Genomic DNA, 15,710 nt, shown 5'->3' with positions numbered 1-15,710 from the left:
CCTCTATCCCCACCCTATCCTCCATCTCTGAGCAGACCCAACCTTCCCCTGATGTCTCACCAGCAGGAAGTTCTTCATAATATCTCTCTCCCACACTTCTTGCTATGTCCACTGCTTAGTTTCAAAATGTGAAGAGGACCTTGGCCTCTAGCCATTTGCTCTGAACTGATTTCCTGATTCTTCATATGCCTCAGTTTCCCTGATGGGAAGATGGACAGGGCCACCCTGGGACAGGATCCTAAGGGCTCAGGCTCCCAGCTCAGGCCTGGACATTGCTGTGGGAGAAAAACAGTCATCTGAAGCCCCAGAGGGGAGGAGGGGCCAGGGAGTCAGAGTTACAGCAGGTCAGGGGCAGCCCTGAGGGGGCCTTGACTTGAGGGTGGCAGAGGAGGTGTAGTGGCAGAGAATCCAGTGAGTCGCATGGGTGCCATCTTCTCTTCCTTGCATACCCTGCTCCCCCTGGAGAGGGGCAGCAAGCCTTGACTTTTTCAAGAAGAATTAGGAGAAGGAAAAATGTGACAGTCTAGGAAAAAACAAGGCTCCAGAGCAGGGTACTTTTAGCTGTGTGTAACTCAAGTCCAGCAAGAGATTGGCATGCTTGGCATCACTCACAGGGCACCCAGCCCACTTCCTTTCCCAGCTCTTGGCCCTGTACTGACGGAACTTAGGGAACAGAGATGTGTCTGCGCCCAAGGCTAGATGGCAAGTGGGATGGACTCATCTTGAGTGGCCACATGTGCAGTGGAGGTCAAAGTGGGGCTAGGACAGGGATGGTGATGAGGCAGAGGACGCGTGAGCTCCCTGGATAGAGCAGATGGAGTGTCTCGAGTTGGGGTGATGGAGGGAAGTGAGGCTGGGCTTGGTGAGTTCTGAGGTCCCAGGCCTGTCCACATCTGGAATCTCCTCTGATGGAGGAAAGAGGAGAGCTTGAAGGGACCTTCACCCCAGGGCTTTGAAGTACAGAGAGAAGTGGCTGTGCCCAGGATCTTGTCATCACTTTATACTTAGTGCTTATCTCACTTCCTATTCCCCATGGCTGGGTACGAGGCGCCTTTTTGTAAAGTGCAGGACCAGAGACGTTCAGCAAATGCGAGTCACACAGCAGAGCAGGATCAGAGGCCACGGAGGAAATTTAGGCGTCCTAGGCTTCCCAGACTTGGCTGGGAATTGAGTCACGGGAGAGCTAGAACGGAAATGTGCACAGCCGAGACCCAGGTAGGGAGAGACTGTAAGCTCAGAGAGTGGCCGGTCGGGAGGCAGGCCACTGTCCTTCCCCCACCCCCCACACACCCTAGGCCAGACCGTTGGGGGTTGGGGCCTGAAGAAGACCCTGAGAGGGGACCGGAGGCCAGACTCCAAGCCACAGCCCTTCCCCCCGCTTCCACTAGGCTGTCTAACCTCCCTCCCTCCTGCTGCAACCCGAGTCCCGGGCGGCGGGCCGGCGTATCGGGTGACCGCGGCGACGCAGCCACCAGCCTCCGCTGTTCCTTGGCGGGGCTGCGCCGGCGGGGCCGCGCCGGGGAGGGGGCCAGAGAGAGGATGTGCACGGCGGCGCGCCGTGCCGCGCCAGGTGGAGTCGCGGTTACCGGGGCGACCGGGGCCCGGGCCGGCTCGGCGGCGGCGGCGGCGCCTCTCTCATTGCAGCAAAGGGCACCGGCGGCGGGGGCTGCGGAGGCGGCCGGGGGAGGGGAGAGCCCGGGCGGGTGGGAGTAGGGGGCTGCCCTCCCTCCCCCGCCCGACGCGCGACCTGGGGCTGAGAACCCCGCGTATACACCTGTGGCCGCAGGTAAGGGGGAGCGGCTGCGGGGGCCGGGGTAGCCGCCTCGGGTTCCGCGGGGCGGGGGCACGGAGATGGGGACCCTTCCCACGACTCCGAGGGGCGGTCTGGGGGTGGGGGGCTCGCAGGCCGTTGCGGTTCCGGATCCCTGAGAAACGCCCCCTCCCCTCCCCCATCTCGTTCTCAGCCTTCCGCAGGGGACCGGCCCCCACCCCGAAATGCGGCTGGCGCCCCCTCCCCCAGCCTCAGAAAGTCATGACCTTTCCGGGGTGCGCCCTTGCCCCCCGCTCAGCGCGGGTCCCGCCGCAACCCCCCCTCCCCAACACACACACACTGCATTGGGAAGGGGTGGGAGGTGACCGTGTCGACGGGCACACAGGGGAGAGGGCCGGAGTAGTGCACGTGCGTCGCGGTGGGAGGCTGGCGCCCTCGGGGGGCGTTAAGGAGCCCCAGCCTGGCGGGGGCAAGGGAGGGGGGAGGCGAATGTTTACGTGGACGCGTGTTCACAAGAGTTGAAAGGTGGGTGTGTGCGCCGGTGCACGCAGAGCCAGGGGACTAGAGCGAGGGTGCGACCCATAGGTTGCCCTCCCTCTCCGAAGGATGCGTCGTCGTCCTCGGGGCTCGAGGTCAGGGAGGGGTCACGCACTCACCTAGCCTACAGAGGACGTCTGCCCAGGGGAGGGAAGAGACCTCAGCTGGCTGGGCTAAGGCTCCCAGGGGGCACGGCCCCGCCCTCCCAGCGCACTGCGTGGGGGAGAAAGGACCAGCTGCAGGGGGGAGGGAAGAACCCCACCAAGGGCGCCTAGGGTGGAGGAGGGAGGGAGTTAACTCCTTAGCCCCCAGAGGGAAGAAGCTGTTTCCTCTTCTCAGCAGGGAGTTTGAGGACCCCCTGGCGCTGCTTCCTTGGGTCTCCAGGAAGCTCCCCGTCTCGCGTTTCTAAAGTCTGGTCCCTACAGAGTGGATGGGTTGGCTTCCATCTTACCCTCCTAGAACACCTCTCATTTTGCCCCAGCTCCTGTAAGACTCTTCCCTACAAGTGATTACCTGGAAGGGCCTCTCCAACTCAGCCCTTTCTTTTTTTCACTGTCTCACTGTCCTCTGGGAAGGTGAGACACCCCTCTCTGAGTATGGGGGAGGGAGACAGCTTTGCCCTAATACTGGAGGTTTTCACTTGGGTTGGGGAGCCAGACCTCTCTTGGGCCCTTCCTCCCCTCTGCCCTCCTTCCGGGGGTTTCTGGTGCTGGGAAATTCCCAGGGAAGAGACATGGAAGGCTGAGCTGTACTGGGTGCCAGGAGATGGAAAGTGATGCCAGACAAGAGTATGCAGAGATACCCCCTTCCACCTGTGGCTGGTCCTGTTTTCTTGACACTCATTCATGGCCAAATATTTGTTGAGAGCCTACTCTATACCAGGCACTGTGTGGGGCAGGACGGGAGGAACAGACACCCAGGAAGAGGGTGAGGAGTAAAGGGTGCTGGAGATTGGAGGAGGAGCGTCCTACCGTAGCAAACAGAGGAGCCCTCCGCTCTTAGGCACCCAAGGCTGTCCCGTGGGTTTAACACCCTGGAAAGAGACAGAGACGGGGGATAGATGGCATCCCTGAGGACCTCTCCCTGCTATGGTTTTTCCCCTCCAAGGACACTGAGTTGCCAGGAGACTCTGGTGGGGCCAACGTGAAGGAGGATCATCCTTCCCACTTTCCGAGGTGACGGAGGGGCAGGATTCTGTGTACCCGACCAGCCAGCGCCCAAAGTCCCAGGACTCTGATCTCAGCCTCACTCCGAGTTCACCAAGCACAAAAACAGCATCTCTTCCATCTTTACCCTCTAGTGGGGCTTGGCTGGCCTGTTCTGTGGCACTGATGCCACCCAGTCCTCTCCCCGGCCCCAGCTACTGATCCCTCCTTTCCAGGTCTGGCTGCCCCGTGGATGTGCCCAGCGTTGCCTGAGGCAGGCCCAGGTTGAGGGCCTAGCTAGTGTGGCTGTAACCAGGCCCCATCCCTGTCCCCCTCCCAGAGACATGAGGCGGGCCCCAGCTGTCTGCACATGCTGAGTCCGATGTGTTGACATTTGGGGCGGGGGTGGGGGTGGGGCATCTTCTGCTCTTGAATCAGGAGTTCACCTACCTGCCACATGATGTCTGACATCACAGGCATGGTACAGTGACCGAGGTGGCCAGAGGCACCATGACCTGGCTAGTGGGGGGAAGGAGGGATGAGACTTCCCTTTGTGTGTGTGTGTGCTGCTTTGTGTGTCTCTGCAGCTGGTGTGCATGTATGTCTGTACATATGTGTGAATGGGTATCCATCATGTCTCTGTTTCTGTGACTCCCTAGGGGCCAGGGGGGCCTCTGTGATTCTGCCTGTGGGAGTGTGTGTGAACAGGTCAGTGTCCTGGGCAGCCCGGGGTGCATGTTTTGTATGAATGGGGTTGGTCCACGTATGAATAGCTCTGTCTCTGAGTTTCTGTTTTTGGGGTTGTTTCTGACCATGGAGGGCTTTTCTCCAAGTGTTTGTGTCCCTTTGTGGGCGTGTCTTTGTTGCTCTGGGTGTGTTTGTGGCGATGTCATTATTGGAGGATGTCTGCCCGTCGGTAGGCAGCTCTCCGTGTGGGGCCTTGCAGGGCGCTGTGGGTGGCCTGTGTGTACACGGTGTGATGGTGGTGGTGGATGAGGGACAGCGGCCTTCTCTGCAGAGCCGTCCATCACCACTGGGGCTGCAGACATGACTCTCATCATAAACCTTCCCCTGCCCTCTGCCTGGCTCTGCCTGCCCTGCCCCCCACCCCCTGCCATCACATGTCCACTCCCTCTGCTCTCCTTCCCCTCCCCAAGGCCACAGGCAGCTGTGGCTAGAGCCTGATACTCCAGTCCCCCACCTCCCCTCCCCTCAGCACCTGTGGGCATCCCCTGACACCCAGGGGGTGGCATGTGTCCCTAGGTAGTTCCAGGCACTGGCTAGGGCACAGACTTTGCTGTCCCCTTCCTCTGCCTGGCATGTGACTATTTTTTGCATCTCTTGGAGCAGATGCTGGGGGGAGAGGAGGGGACTGTGGCCCAGAGGGGATGGTCCTGGTGAGTAAACCTCTTCATCCTAGCCCTAGCCTGGCATCACCCCCACCCTAAAGATCCGAAGCCTCCATCCCAGCAGGGACCCTCTCCAACTCCTTTCCGCCACTAAAGTATTCAGGCGGCACAGGACACCCCGCCGTGGTGTCCTCCCCCCATCAGGGACCCTTGGTGTCACTCTCCTCTGCCAGTGGCTCTGAGGCCTAGGGTATCTTGTTTGCTGGTGCCAGGCACCCCAGGGCCAGGCCATCTGCTGCCTCTGTCTTCCTGCTGAGGCTGGCACCGGTCAGCAGGGTGCCCTCAGCTTTGCCAAGAACCAATCCGGCCTCCAGGCCACCCCTCCCTTGTCCTTAGCCATCTGGAGGGGCCTTCTGGTCTCCAGGGAAGGCAGGGTGACTGTAGGTTATTGTGAATGAGGAGGGACCTGAGGCCCCCATTCTAGGGGAACAAGGAGCCCTCCCCTCTCATCTGTTCAACCACAGAACATTGCCGACACTCCCTTGCTGTCCATGGCTCCCCATCCATTGCCCAGTGCTGTGGGGTGATGGGCATCTGTCAACTTTCCCTGTAACCCAGGTCCATCATGTTACACAGGCCTCCCTGCCCTGGGCTTGGCCCCCTGCCTCCCTCTTCCACTCCCTGCCACATCAGCCCTTCTGGGGTCCAGTCCCATCCCACTCAGTTTCACGCAAATGCTTTCTGCTTGTCCACCCAGTTAAGTCTCAGTTCTTTTGCTTGGCATTTAAGGGCGCTCCTCTGGCCCCAGGCCCTTCTTCGCAGCCTAACCTGTTACTTTCCCAGGCCCTGCGCCCCAGCCAAACTGAACTGTTCCCTCAACACACCCTGCAGATGCCTCCCCAGGCCCTCTGCTCAGCAGGCCCTTCCTCCCAACCTCCGGCTGCTCATTTTTTAAAGACCCACCAAAAATGTTCATTTTTTAAAGACTCACCAAAAATGCCACCTCTTCCGGGAAGTTCTCCCTGGCCGGCCACAACCAGATGCCATTTCTCTGACCCTGCAGCTCCAATTCAGCTCTGCCAGTGTCTCACGTGTTCCCTGTATCATGGTCATCTGCGTCTTTTCCTGCCTGTAACTCTCTGAGGACGGTTACTGTGACTAGGTTACGTGGCTTATAAACGTCTGGAATGATGGTTCTCCCCTCCCCCAGCAGCAGGCCTGGAGCCCGCTCAGGGCCATCCCGGGCCTCCGTAGAGAATGGGATGTACCAGGCATGGCTTCCTTCCTGTTCCTGGGAGGGTGGAGGGCCCACGTCCCAGGGCTGAGTGCTGAGCGCCAAGGGTCTCTAACCTGCCCCTGGCCCTACTCTCTCCTCCCAGCGCCCCCGCATAACCATCTCTTCTCTTATTTCCATCAGCAGCCAAACTACTGGAGTTTCAAGGTCAGTGTGTGGTGCTTCTGCGTCCGTGACAACCGCATGTGCTCTCCCGCCCCTGCCCCCCCCTGCACATGCTTTGCACAAAGTTGTGCATCTGCAAGGGACCGTCTGGTGTGGGTGGTGGGTCTTGGGACTGCAGGCTGGGTCTGCTGCTTTGAGAGAGCCTGGGTTTGCCTGCCAGGGGCTTGTGGATCCAGTGTGGGAGTTTGTGCCACCCCTGCTGGGTATCTGGGCTGGGGATGCTCAGGCTTCCCCAGGACGTAAAGAGCATTTGGGAATGAGAGAGGCATTTTCCCCAGCCTGGAGGGACTGCTGGCTCCAGGGGAGGGAAGTGGACCCCGTGATCTTATTGAGGGCCTTGTTCTCTGAACTCAGACTTCATCTTCCAGGGAGGCCCTGTGACTATAATGGGCCCCTCATCCCTTTCTTACTTTCCACTATGGGGAGCTGGTCAGTGCCAGGCAAGAGACTCACAGACTTACACCCCCAAACCCATTGCCCAAGTGGAGGGCTGGGCTCAGGGATGGTGTCTTCCTGCCTCCTCTGGAGAGTTTGGACCATCCACAGCTGGAGAGATGTCTGTCCCCTCCAAGGGCATCCTGTTGACCCCCAAGGGAGCACGCTCCTGGACCTCCTCTTCTCTGGCACCAGGCTCAGAACCGAACTGAGTTAGACTGCTGCTTGCGTCCTGGAGTCTCCGGTCCCTCAAATCCTGGGCATCATGATAGGGGGTGGGAGGTATACATTCCAGACTCCCCCAGTGTCATCTTTTTTTTTTTTGTGGTACGCGGGCCTCTCACTGCTGTGGCCTCTCCCTTTGTGGACCACAGGTTCTGGACGCGCAGGCTCAGCGGCCATGGCTCACGGGCCCAGCCGCTCCGCGGCATGTGGGATCTTCCCGGACCGGGGCACAAACCCATGTCCCCTGCATCGGCAGGCGGACTCTCAACCACTGCGCCACCAGGGAAGCCCACCCCCCAGTGTCATCTTGCTCCAAGCATCTTGTTTGCATGCATCCTCCCAGAGAAAAGTTCTTGAATCAGAGAATCACGGAATTGTAGAGTCGTGGCATCAGGCATATAGCCTTTTTGGAGGAAGCAGTAGAGCGTAGTGGTTCAATGCATGGGGCCAAGGGCCAAGCTGCCTGGTGGTGAATTCCAGTCTGCTACTAACTAGCTGGGTGACCTGGGGCGAGTTACATAATTCTCTGAGCCTTGGTTTCTCCTCCATAAAATGGAACAGTATCTACATCATAGAGTTGTTGTAAAGGTAGAAGAAACACGAGACTGCATGTCTTTTTTTTTTTTTTTTGCCGTACGCAGGCCTTTCACTGTTGTGGCCTCTCCCGTTGCGGAGCACAGGCTCCGCATGCGCAGGCTCAGCGGCCATGGCTCAGGGCCCAGCCGCTCCGCGGCATGTGAGATCTTCCCGGACCGGGGCACGAACCTGTGTCCCCTGCATCAGCAGGCGGACTCTCAACCACTGCGCCACCAGGGAAGCCCGAGACTGCATGTCTTAAGCACAGTGCCTGGCTCATGGTGAGCCTTAACCTCATTAGCTATTAGCATCCTGGATACCGACTTGATTCCCAACTCAGAATCACCTTGGGAACTTGTCAAAATCCTTGAACCCCAGGCTCCAAGCCCCAGAGATTCAGATTTAGTGAATGTGGGGCACTGGAAAGAGTGTTTTTATAAGCTCCCAAGTGATTCTGTCCTAGCCTGTGGACAGCTTTTGGGAATCTCTGATCCTAGTCGGACTGCCCCACTCGGTTCCATCTGCCTGATCTCTGACCAGGAGTCATCGGTTCCTCACTGGAGCATCTCCGGGGACCGGTGCTCACTGCTTCCCATCTTTGGAGAAGCTCCGCTTAAATGACTGTTTTGTTCTCCTGCCACCTCCCTCTAGTCAGGAAGTCCTTCTGGATGTCTCACTTTTTTTTCTGCTCTGTTGTCCCAGCCCAGGGCTGGAGAGACATGCTAATGGGCTTTCTCTCTTCTCAAGAGGGTTTTCTACAAAGGCTGTGAGAATGGAAAGGTGCCCAGGAGGCCAGGATGGAGACAGGAACTGGTGGGGCAGGGAATGTGGGCATCTCTTCTCGCAGGGTTCCCTGGGCTGCCTTCTCAGTCCCTAGGATCCCTGCCCCTCCTTCATTCTGGCCCCTGTTCCATCTTCTTATTGGCAACTCACTTGTGCCCCCCAGGCACTGTGGCCACCCGCTACTCTTGATCCCTGTTAGCTGCCTCATTTTGCCTGAATTCTGTAGCCCCTCATCCATACTAGCCTGGCAACCACTGACCTTCCAGTTGCCTGGCAACCTCATGACCACCAGACCAGGCCTGGTTCCCCACACTGGGAAGAGAGAAGGGCGTAGGCCGGCACTGGTGATCAGCCTAGAAGTGAGCTGCAGGGTCCAAAGTCTGGGCACAGGCATTCCCCCAGTGGGTCCAGTTGCTACGCTGCCTCCCTCCTCCCCAGAACCACGCCCACCCGCTGGTCAAGGCATTGTGCTTGAGGCTGGATGCCTGCTAATGTCCCCAAATCTGACCTGCTATATCTCCTAGCCCTTGAGGACACTTTGGGGACAGCTGGGCACACTGTCCATCAGAGGAAATGCTCTCTCTTTTCGAGACTGCTAATCCGACTGGAACATTAAATTGAGTTATTATGAAGATGGAGATTAATTAGGGGTTAATCAGGACTTGGGGATGGAGGGAGCTGAGGAGGAGAATAAATACTTCCTTTTTAGAGATACTTTTACTGTTTTTTAAAAAATTATAAAAATGATACATTCTGATTGTGCGAAGTTCACCCGGCGGAGAAATGTATCAAGTGGAAAGGGAATGCTCTTGTCTCAAGCCCAAGATAACCAATGTTAATTGTTTTGAATGACTTGTTGCTGTTGAAGACAGGCAATTTATTTTATAGAAAAATACAATTGGGCAACATGATTTTTTTCTTGATTACATGTATATGTGTGATACATCTAATATATATATAATGTTACATAACAGGGAATGATGTAGATCTGATTCAGTATCTTTCTCCCTTAAATAGATGGGTTTCTGACAGCAACCAGGTTTGAGGGGAGGGGCTGGGGCCCTGAGTGACAGCCCCAGCTTTCAGCCCGAAGTAGGCTCTTGAAGTGCAATTGAAATCAGGGTGTCCCCTCTCCCAAGGAGAGAGTAATCGAGCTGTCCCTGGGGCAGGGAATGGTCACTGGGTGACAGCCTTCCCTAGCCCCAGCCAGATATCGCCCTCAGCTGTGGCTTCAGGGCGAGGGGCTGCTATGTCGGTACTGGAGGAGGCTTTTCTGGGAGGCTAGCCAGGCAGCTTGGCTGTGTGGCAGCATGTGCCATGCAGGGAGGGGCTGAGGCCTGGGACTTACGCCACGTGCTCGTGTGGGCTGCGCACGTGCACTGCACATACTAGGCAGGTAGTCTGTGTGAAACTGGGGTCCACCTGGCTCTGGGAGGTTTGGGGTGGCTCTCCCAGTCACTCCAGGTCCAGGACATTGTTCCCAGCTCTGTGAGGGCCCATACCTCCCAGAGCTGGGATCCTGGGGTCCCTAGCTCTCTGCTTTCTCCCTGCTTCCCACCCCCACCCCAACCCTCTGAACTGCACGAAGGATAAGTTCATCGCTCGAGAATCCGCCGCTTAATTAATGTCTGGAACTAACGCCCCAATTTGCTCAACGATTCTGCGGCTCACCTCGGTGACAAATTTGTGTTGTTGTTGTCCTTTGGAAGCTTAAAATAGCAGGCGTGCCCGTGGCTCCTGCTCAGATGGTTTCTTGTCTGGCTTCCCAGGGTGCCTGAGTCCTTTGCCCACTCCTTACCTGCTGGGTGTCCCGGGGAGGCCAAGGCCCCAAGAGGTGGGGGAACTCTCCTGCAGCCACACAGCGAGTCTGGAATCCAGGAGACCCTCCGGGGTGTGTGTGTGTGTCTCACTGGCTGGCTGGCTGGGGCTCCCTGGGCCTGGATGGGGGCAGTGGGCAGAGTGAAGGGGTCATTCCTGGTTCCTCTTGCCCCGCCCTGCCCCTGCAGACCCGCAGCTCGCGCCACACTCAGGGAGCCCAGCCTGGGCTGGCAGACCAGGCGGCCAAGCTGTCGTACGCCTCGGCTGAGTCACTGGAGACCATGTCGGAGGCGGAGCTGCCCCTGGGCTTCAGTAGGATGAACCGCTTCCGACAGAGCCTGCCCCTCTCCCGCTCAACCAGCCAGACCAAGCTGCGCTCCCCAGGTACTGCTTGTCCATCTTCCCTCCAGGCTACTGGCTCCTCCCTCTTCTCTGCTCACCCTGGAACCCTCTCCATCCCCTTTATCACTCCCTCTCTCCTCAACCATCTTTCTAGTAAGCCTCTGGCTCCCTTCCCCCATACCCATCTTCCCCCCCCACCCCATCCCCCCAGCAATCTCCTCCCCACAGGGCCTCTCCCTCCTCTGCGGCTCCCTTCCCAACTTTCCTCCCCTTCTCTCTTCCCTCACTTCTCTCTCCCTCAGCACCCCCTGCCCTATCCCTCTCTCTCCAAGCCTCTTCTCTCCCTTAGGCTTCTCTCTCACCCCCTTCAGTAGCCCCCCCTTTGCCTTCATCCCCTCCCTTCTCACCTCTCTCCCCCAAAGCAACTACTCACTCTGTTTCTGCCCCACCTGCTCCTGCCCCCAATTCCATTTCCTCGTCCAGACTCCAACCTGCCTGGGGGCGAGGAGGTGCCTTAAGGGGCCGGCAGCATGAGGAGTGCCTGGGTGCACCTGCACTCCGGGGCGGCATCCGGCCTCAGACCCTGCCTCTGCGGGACGAGCGCGGCTCCCCAAGGCTCCCCGGGCCGCCGGCGTGGCGTTGATAGCGGCCCTGACCGCGAGGGCGGCGTCTCCTTCGCAGGGGTGCTGTTCCTGCAGTTCGGGGAGGAGACTCGGCGCGTGCACATCACGCACGAGGTCAGCAGCCTGGACACGCTGCACGCACTCATCGCGCACATGTTCCCGCAGAAGCTCACCATGGGCATGCTGAAGTCGCCCAACACAGCCATCCTCATCAAGGACGAGGCTCGCAACGTCTTCTACGAGTTGGAGGACGTCCGGTGGGCGTGGCCCCGGGGGGGGATGGGGTGGGCCTCCCCATACTCCTCCTCTGAGGGGGGTTCGACGCCGCAGGTCATTCCCCAGGCCCCTCCTGACCCAACCTCAGCCCTTCCGCTCTCCTCCCGGAGCCCTACCGCCCCGCCCCCTTCTTCGGTCATCCCGGCCCCACCCCCTCCCTTTAAATCATCCACCCCTGCTGATTGGCCTTGGCTTGAGCTAACCTGAAAATGGCTCGTGAGGCCGAGGAGGTGTACGGGGTGGAAGCTGTTGAGTGTGTGTGTGTTGGTGGCAGGCAGCCCGAGGCACGAGATCCACTGGGCAAGGAGTTAGGAAGGGGCTGGGGATCGTGGCCCTTCTTGGCCACCCCTCTTCCGTCTGCCTGGAGTAGCTTCCCCTCCTCATCACACGGCTGGGGGTTGGTGACCTTCTGCCCCCCTCCCTCCCCCAGGGACATCCAGGACCGCAGTATTATCAAGATCTATAGGAAGGAGCCACTCTACGCCGCTTTCCCTGGCTCACACCTCACCAACGGGGACCTCCGGGTATGGCTGGGGAGGCCCCGGGCACTGGGGAGTCTGGGCAGATGGGGTCCAGGAGCACAGAGTCTAGTCACTTGTCACCAGGGACAGCTTTGGAGAAGGGAATGTGGAGGCTGAAGCAGAGGGTGGCCTCCATTAATTGTGGAGTCATGGAGGAGTCCTTCCCCTCATCTGCCACTTTCCCCTCTTGTCCGATCAGATTTCTCGAACCCGCCTCTAAATATTCTAGGAGACCTCTCTCAGGAACCACCCCTTACCTTTTCGCTTCCCGTCCCCCACCGTAGGGTGGGCTGGGGGTCGCTCCTCTGGTGCCTCTCCCTCCACCACTTCTTCCTCCGTGCTGGGAGCCCTGAAGGGAAAGGGGCCCAAGATGCAGCAGGAGGGTGGGAAGGCAGAGAACAGAAGGGACTTCCTAAGCGTCAGGGGGGAGCTGCTGGCTCCTCAAGTAAGAAGCAAGGGATCCCCCTTTGTGACCAGCCCTGTGGGGTTCGGGGGCTGTCTTCTGCACAGAGAGAGATGGTGTATGCGTCGCGGGAGTCGTCGCCCACGCGGCGCCTCAACAACCTGTCGCCGGCGCCGCACCTGGCCTCCGGTTCGCCGCCGCCGGGGCTACCGTCGGGGCTGCCGCCGGGCTCGCCGTCGCGCTCGCGCCTATCGTACGCCGGGGGGCGCCCGCCCTCCTACGCCGGCAGCCCCGTGCACCACGCAGCCGAGCGGCTGGGAAGCGCCCCCGCCGCCCCGGGCGTTAGCCCGAGCCCCAGCGCCATCCTGGAGCGGCGCGACGTGAAGCCGGATGAGGACCTGGCGGGCAAGGCGGGGGGCATGGTGCTGGTGAAGGGCGAGGGCCTCTACGCGGACCCCTACGGGCTGCTCCACGAGGGCCGCCTGAGCCTGGCCGCGGCCGCCGGCGACCCATTCGCCTACCCGGGCGCCGGTGGCCTGTACAAGCGCGGCTCGGTGCGCTCACTCAGCACTTACTCGGCCGCCGCGCTGCAGTCCGACCTGGAGGACTCGCTGTACAAGGCGGCGGCCGGAGGCGGCCCGCTCTACGGCGACGGCTACGGCTTCCGCCTGCCGCCCTCGTCACCGCAGAAGCTGGGCGACGTGGCTGCGCCCCCCGGGGGCCCCCCGCCGCCGCACAGCCCCTACTCGGGGCCGCCCAGCCGCGGCTCGCCGGTGCGCCAGTCCTTCCGCAAGGACTCGGGCTCCTCGTCGGTCTTCGCCGAGAGCCCCGGAGGCAAGACCCGCAGCACCGGGGGCTCCTCGACGGCTGGAGCCCCCCCTCCCGAGCTCTTCCCCGGGCCTGGGGAGCGCCCGCTCGTTGGGTTCGGGCCGCCTGTGCCAGCCAAGGACACGGAGACCAGGTGAGGGACGCTGGCGAGGCCCGGGGCTGCGCGGGTGGGGTGGCGAGAGGGGACACGGCAGAGTCCGTGGCAGATTGTGTCCTGGACTCTGAGACCCGGGAATCCTTGTAGACCCGGAGTAGCCTTGAGGGGTCGCCAAGAGTATCTTGGCCGTGGCAGGGAAGGCACTGGAAAGACGTTTCATCTGCAAGGCCTGAGAGCTGGACGAGAGGGTCCCAGACAAGGACCCTGGAGACCTGGGTTTGCATCCGGTCCCTGAGCCTCAGTTTCCCCAACTAAAATTGAGGCTGAAGTAGAACTCTTTATTTAGTGCTTTTCCTGCTCAGACACAGAATGTGCCGCCATGAGAGCTGTCCAGCACAGGGCCGGCTGAAGTCCACTGGGGAGGGGGTGCTGGTAAGAAGTGGGGATGGGGAGAGAGGCACATTTCTTTAGGTAGCCTCCGAGCTGGGAACTCTTGTCCATCATTCAGCTCCCTGCTAAGGGTGCAAGGCTGGAGGAGGTAACCAGGGCACTGAGCTGCCCCCCTCTGCCCTCAAGCAGCACTGCTAAGAGGTGAGAAGAAACGGTTCATTCACACAGCTTTCTTGTGGCCTGTGTGCCAGGCACTGCACTGGCCACTGTTTATGCCAAGCTGAGCAAACACAGTTCCTGCCCTGCCTAGTGAGGGAGACACAGCAAAAAATACTTGTTCTTCCCTTGGGAGGGTGTACTCCTCAAGGCTGTTGGGGACTCTGGGATGGCTTCAGAGAAGAGGGTAGGGAGGAGGGCATGCCGGCAGGGGGAATACATGTGCAGAGACCCAGAGTGGCCTGGGTGGGGCCCATTAGGGAGCCGGTGATGAGAGATGAGTCTGGAGAGGGAGGGGGTGACTATCAGACGGGGAAGGGCCTTTCCAATGTTGGGGGTAGGCTGTGGATCCTTAGGCAGTGGGTCCCTTTGAATTGTCTGTGTGCTGGTGGCTGGGGAGGGAATGGTATTTCCTCTAATTATCCATCTTAGGAATGGGGCGCTGGGCAGGAGGGACCCCATGCCCAGAGATGGGGTTGCTCAAAGCCACCGTCTTCCCCAGGGAGCGCATGGAGGCGATGGAGAAGCAAATTGCCAGCCTCACTGGCCTGGTGCAGAGTGCCCTACTGCGAGGTTCGGAGCCAGAGACCCCCAGGTGAGGTTCTTCTCCCAACACCACTGCCAAGGCATGTGGTTGGGCAAGAGGGAGGGAAAGTGAGCCGCAGGAGCCCTGGGCTCAGCTCTGCCAATGTCTCATCATTTTGCCCTGGGTGAATCGCCTCCCTTCTCTGGGACTCCATCCTGAGATCAGGGGACTGGAGGAGTTTATGTTAAGGTCTCACCCAGCTTTGACAGTCTGGGGCCTGGACCCCCTGATGGCCATCTTTTCCCTGTGCCACAGTGAGAAGATTGAAGGCTCCAATGGAGCAGCCACCCCCTCAGCACGTGAGTGACCCTTCTCCCCTCCCCCACAGGTTCTTGCCCTCTCTGAGCCTCAGATTCCTAATCTGTAAAGTGGCTACATCACCAGGCTTCAGTGGATAAATGAGTAGTCACCTTAGACCAAGATGCCTTCGCTCCGGCGCTTTGCTCCTCGCAGAGGGCTGACCGCTAGTTGGGGCAGGGAGCCAGAGCCACGTCTCTCTGTGGCTGCTGTGTGGGGTCAGGAGTGGGGAGGACTTTACCCCAGGCTCACGATTTATTCCCTTTCTCCCGTCCTCGTGGTCCCTGTCTGCAGCCTGCGGGTCAGGCAGCCGGAGCAGCGGGGCCACCCCAGTGTCCGGCCCTCCCCCGCCCTCGGCCAGCAGCACGCCTGCGGGGCAGCCCACTGCCATCAACCGTTTGCAGATGCAGCTACACCTGCGTGGCCTGCAGAACAGCACCAGTGACCTGCGCAGCCAGCTTCAGCAATTGCGGAAGCTCCAGGTACCACCCTCTCCGGGGCCTCGCTCTGTATGTAACACGCTTCCTCAAACCCCGCCCCCTCAAACCCCGCCCCGCCAGAACCCGCCCACGAAACTCCTTCCCGCGAGTCTGCCCCATCCCAGGGCCCTCCGCCGCTCACTGGGGTGCTCTCCGAAACCCTCCTCGAACTCTGGCCACCTCGCTGAGTCTCTACTCCCTCGCCAAGCCCCCATCCCTCGCCCGGGTCCCCCCCACTGAGCCCTCTTGCCCCTTTCCTTAATCCCCACCGCTCTCCTGAAGCCCCAATCCACCTCACTGAGCCCCCTTCTCCGGTCAGTATCCCTCAGGGCAGTCCCTGTCCCTTCCTGCCCCGCATTCTCTACCCCCTCCCCTCGGGCGGAAGCCCTTCCCCCAGATCCCCTCAGCTCTCCCTTCCTGAGCCCACACAGTCTTCCCGGGCCTGCCCCGCCTGGCAGATGGTCCCACCAGTCAGGAGCCTGGCATCGCTGTGCCCGCTCCTCGAGAGTATCCCAGGGCCCGTCAGGTGAGAATAATGAGTAGAGACAGCCTGG

At 60.0% G+C, this 15,710-nt stretch overlaps 1 protein-coding gene across 2 annotated transcripts in view; it reads left to right on the top strand.

The window, feature by feature from the left end:
* SRCIN1 (SRC kinase signaling inhibitor 1) overlaps nucleotides 1-15,710 on the top strand; it is a gene marked incomplete at its 5' end in the record, with an annotated part of 66,903 nt that overhangs the window by 27,636 nt on the left and 23,557 nt on the right. For both annotated transcript variants that reach the window (XM_082604373.1, XM_082604372.1), the window contains 8 exons: nucleotides 6,220-6,243; nucleotides 10,287-10,482; nucleotides 11,122-11,320; nucleotides 11,770-11,863; nucleotides 12,371-13,224; nucleotides 14,297-14,389; nucleotides 14,636-14,679; nucleotides 14,972-15,159. In XM_082604373.1, the coding sequence (XP_082460499.1) occupies nucleotides 6,220-6,243; nucleotides 10,287-10,482; nucleotides 11,122-11,320; nucleotides 11,770-11,863; nucleotides 12,371-13,224; nucleotides 14,297-14,389; nucleotides 14,636-14,679; nucleotides 14,972-15,159 (1,692 nt within the window). The remainder of the gene's footprint in view (nucleotides 1-6,219; nucleotides 6,244-10,286; nucleotides 10,483-11,121; nucleotides 11,321-11,769; nucleotides 11,864-12,370; nucleotides 13,225-14,296; nucleotides 14,390-14,635; nucleotides 14,680-14,971; nucleotides 15,160-15,710) is intronic.

This window comes from Mesoplodon mirus, assembly GCF_964341445.2.
Source record: "Mesoplodon mirus genome assembly, chromosome: 18".
Taxonomy (NCBI): domain Eukaryota; kingdom Metazoa; phylum Chordata; class Mammalia; order Artiodactyla; family Ziphiidae; genus Mesoplodon; species Mesoplodon mirus.
Note: the sequence above shows the minus strand (reverse complement) of the source record. Positions and strands in the feature narration are given on the sequence as shown.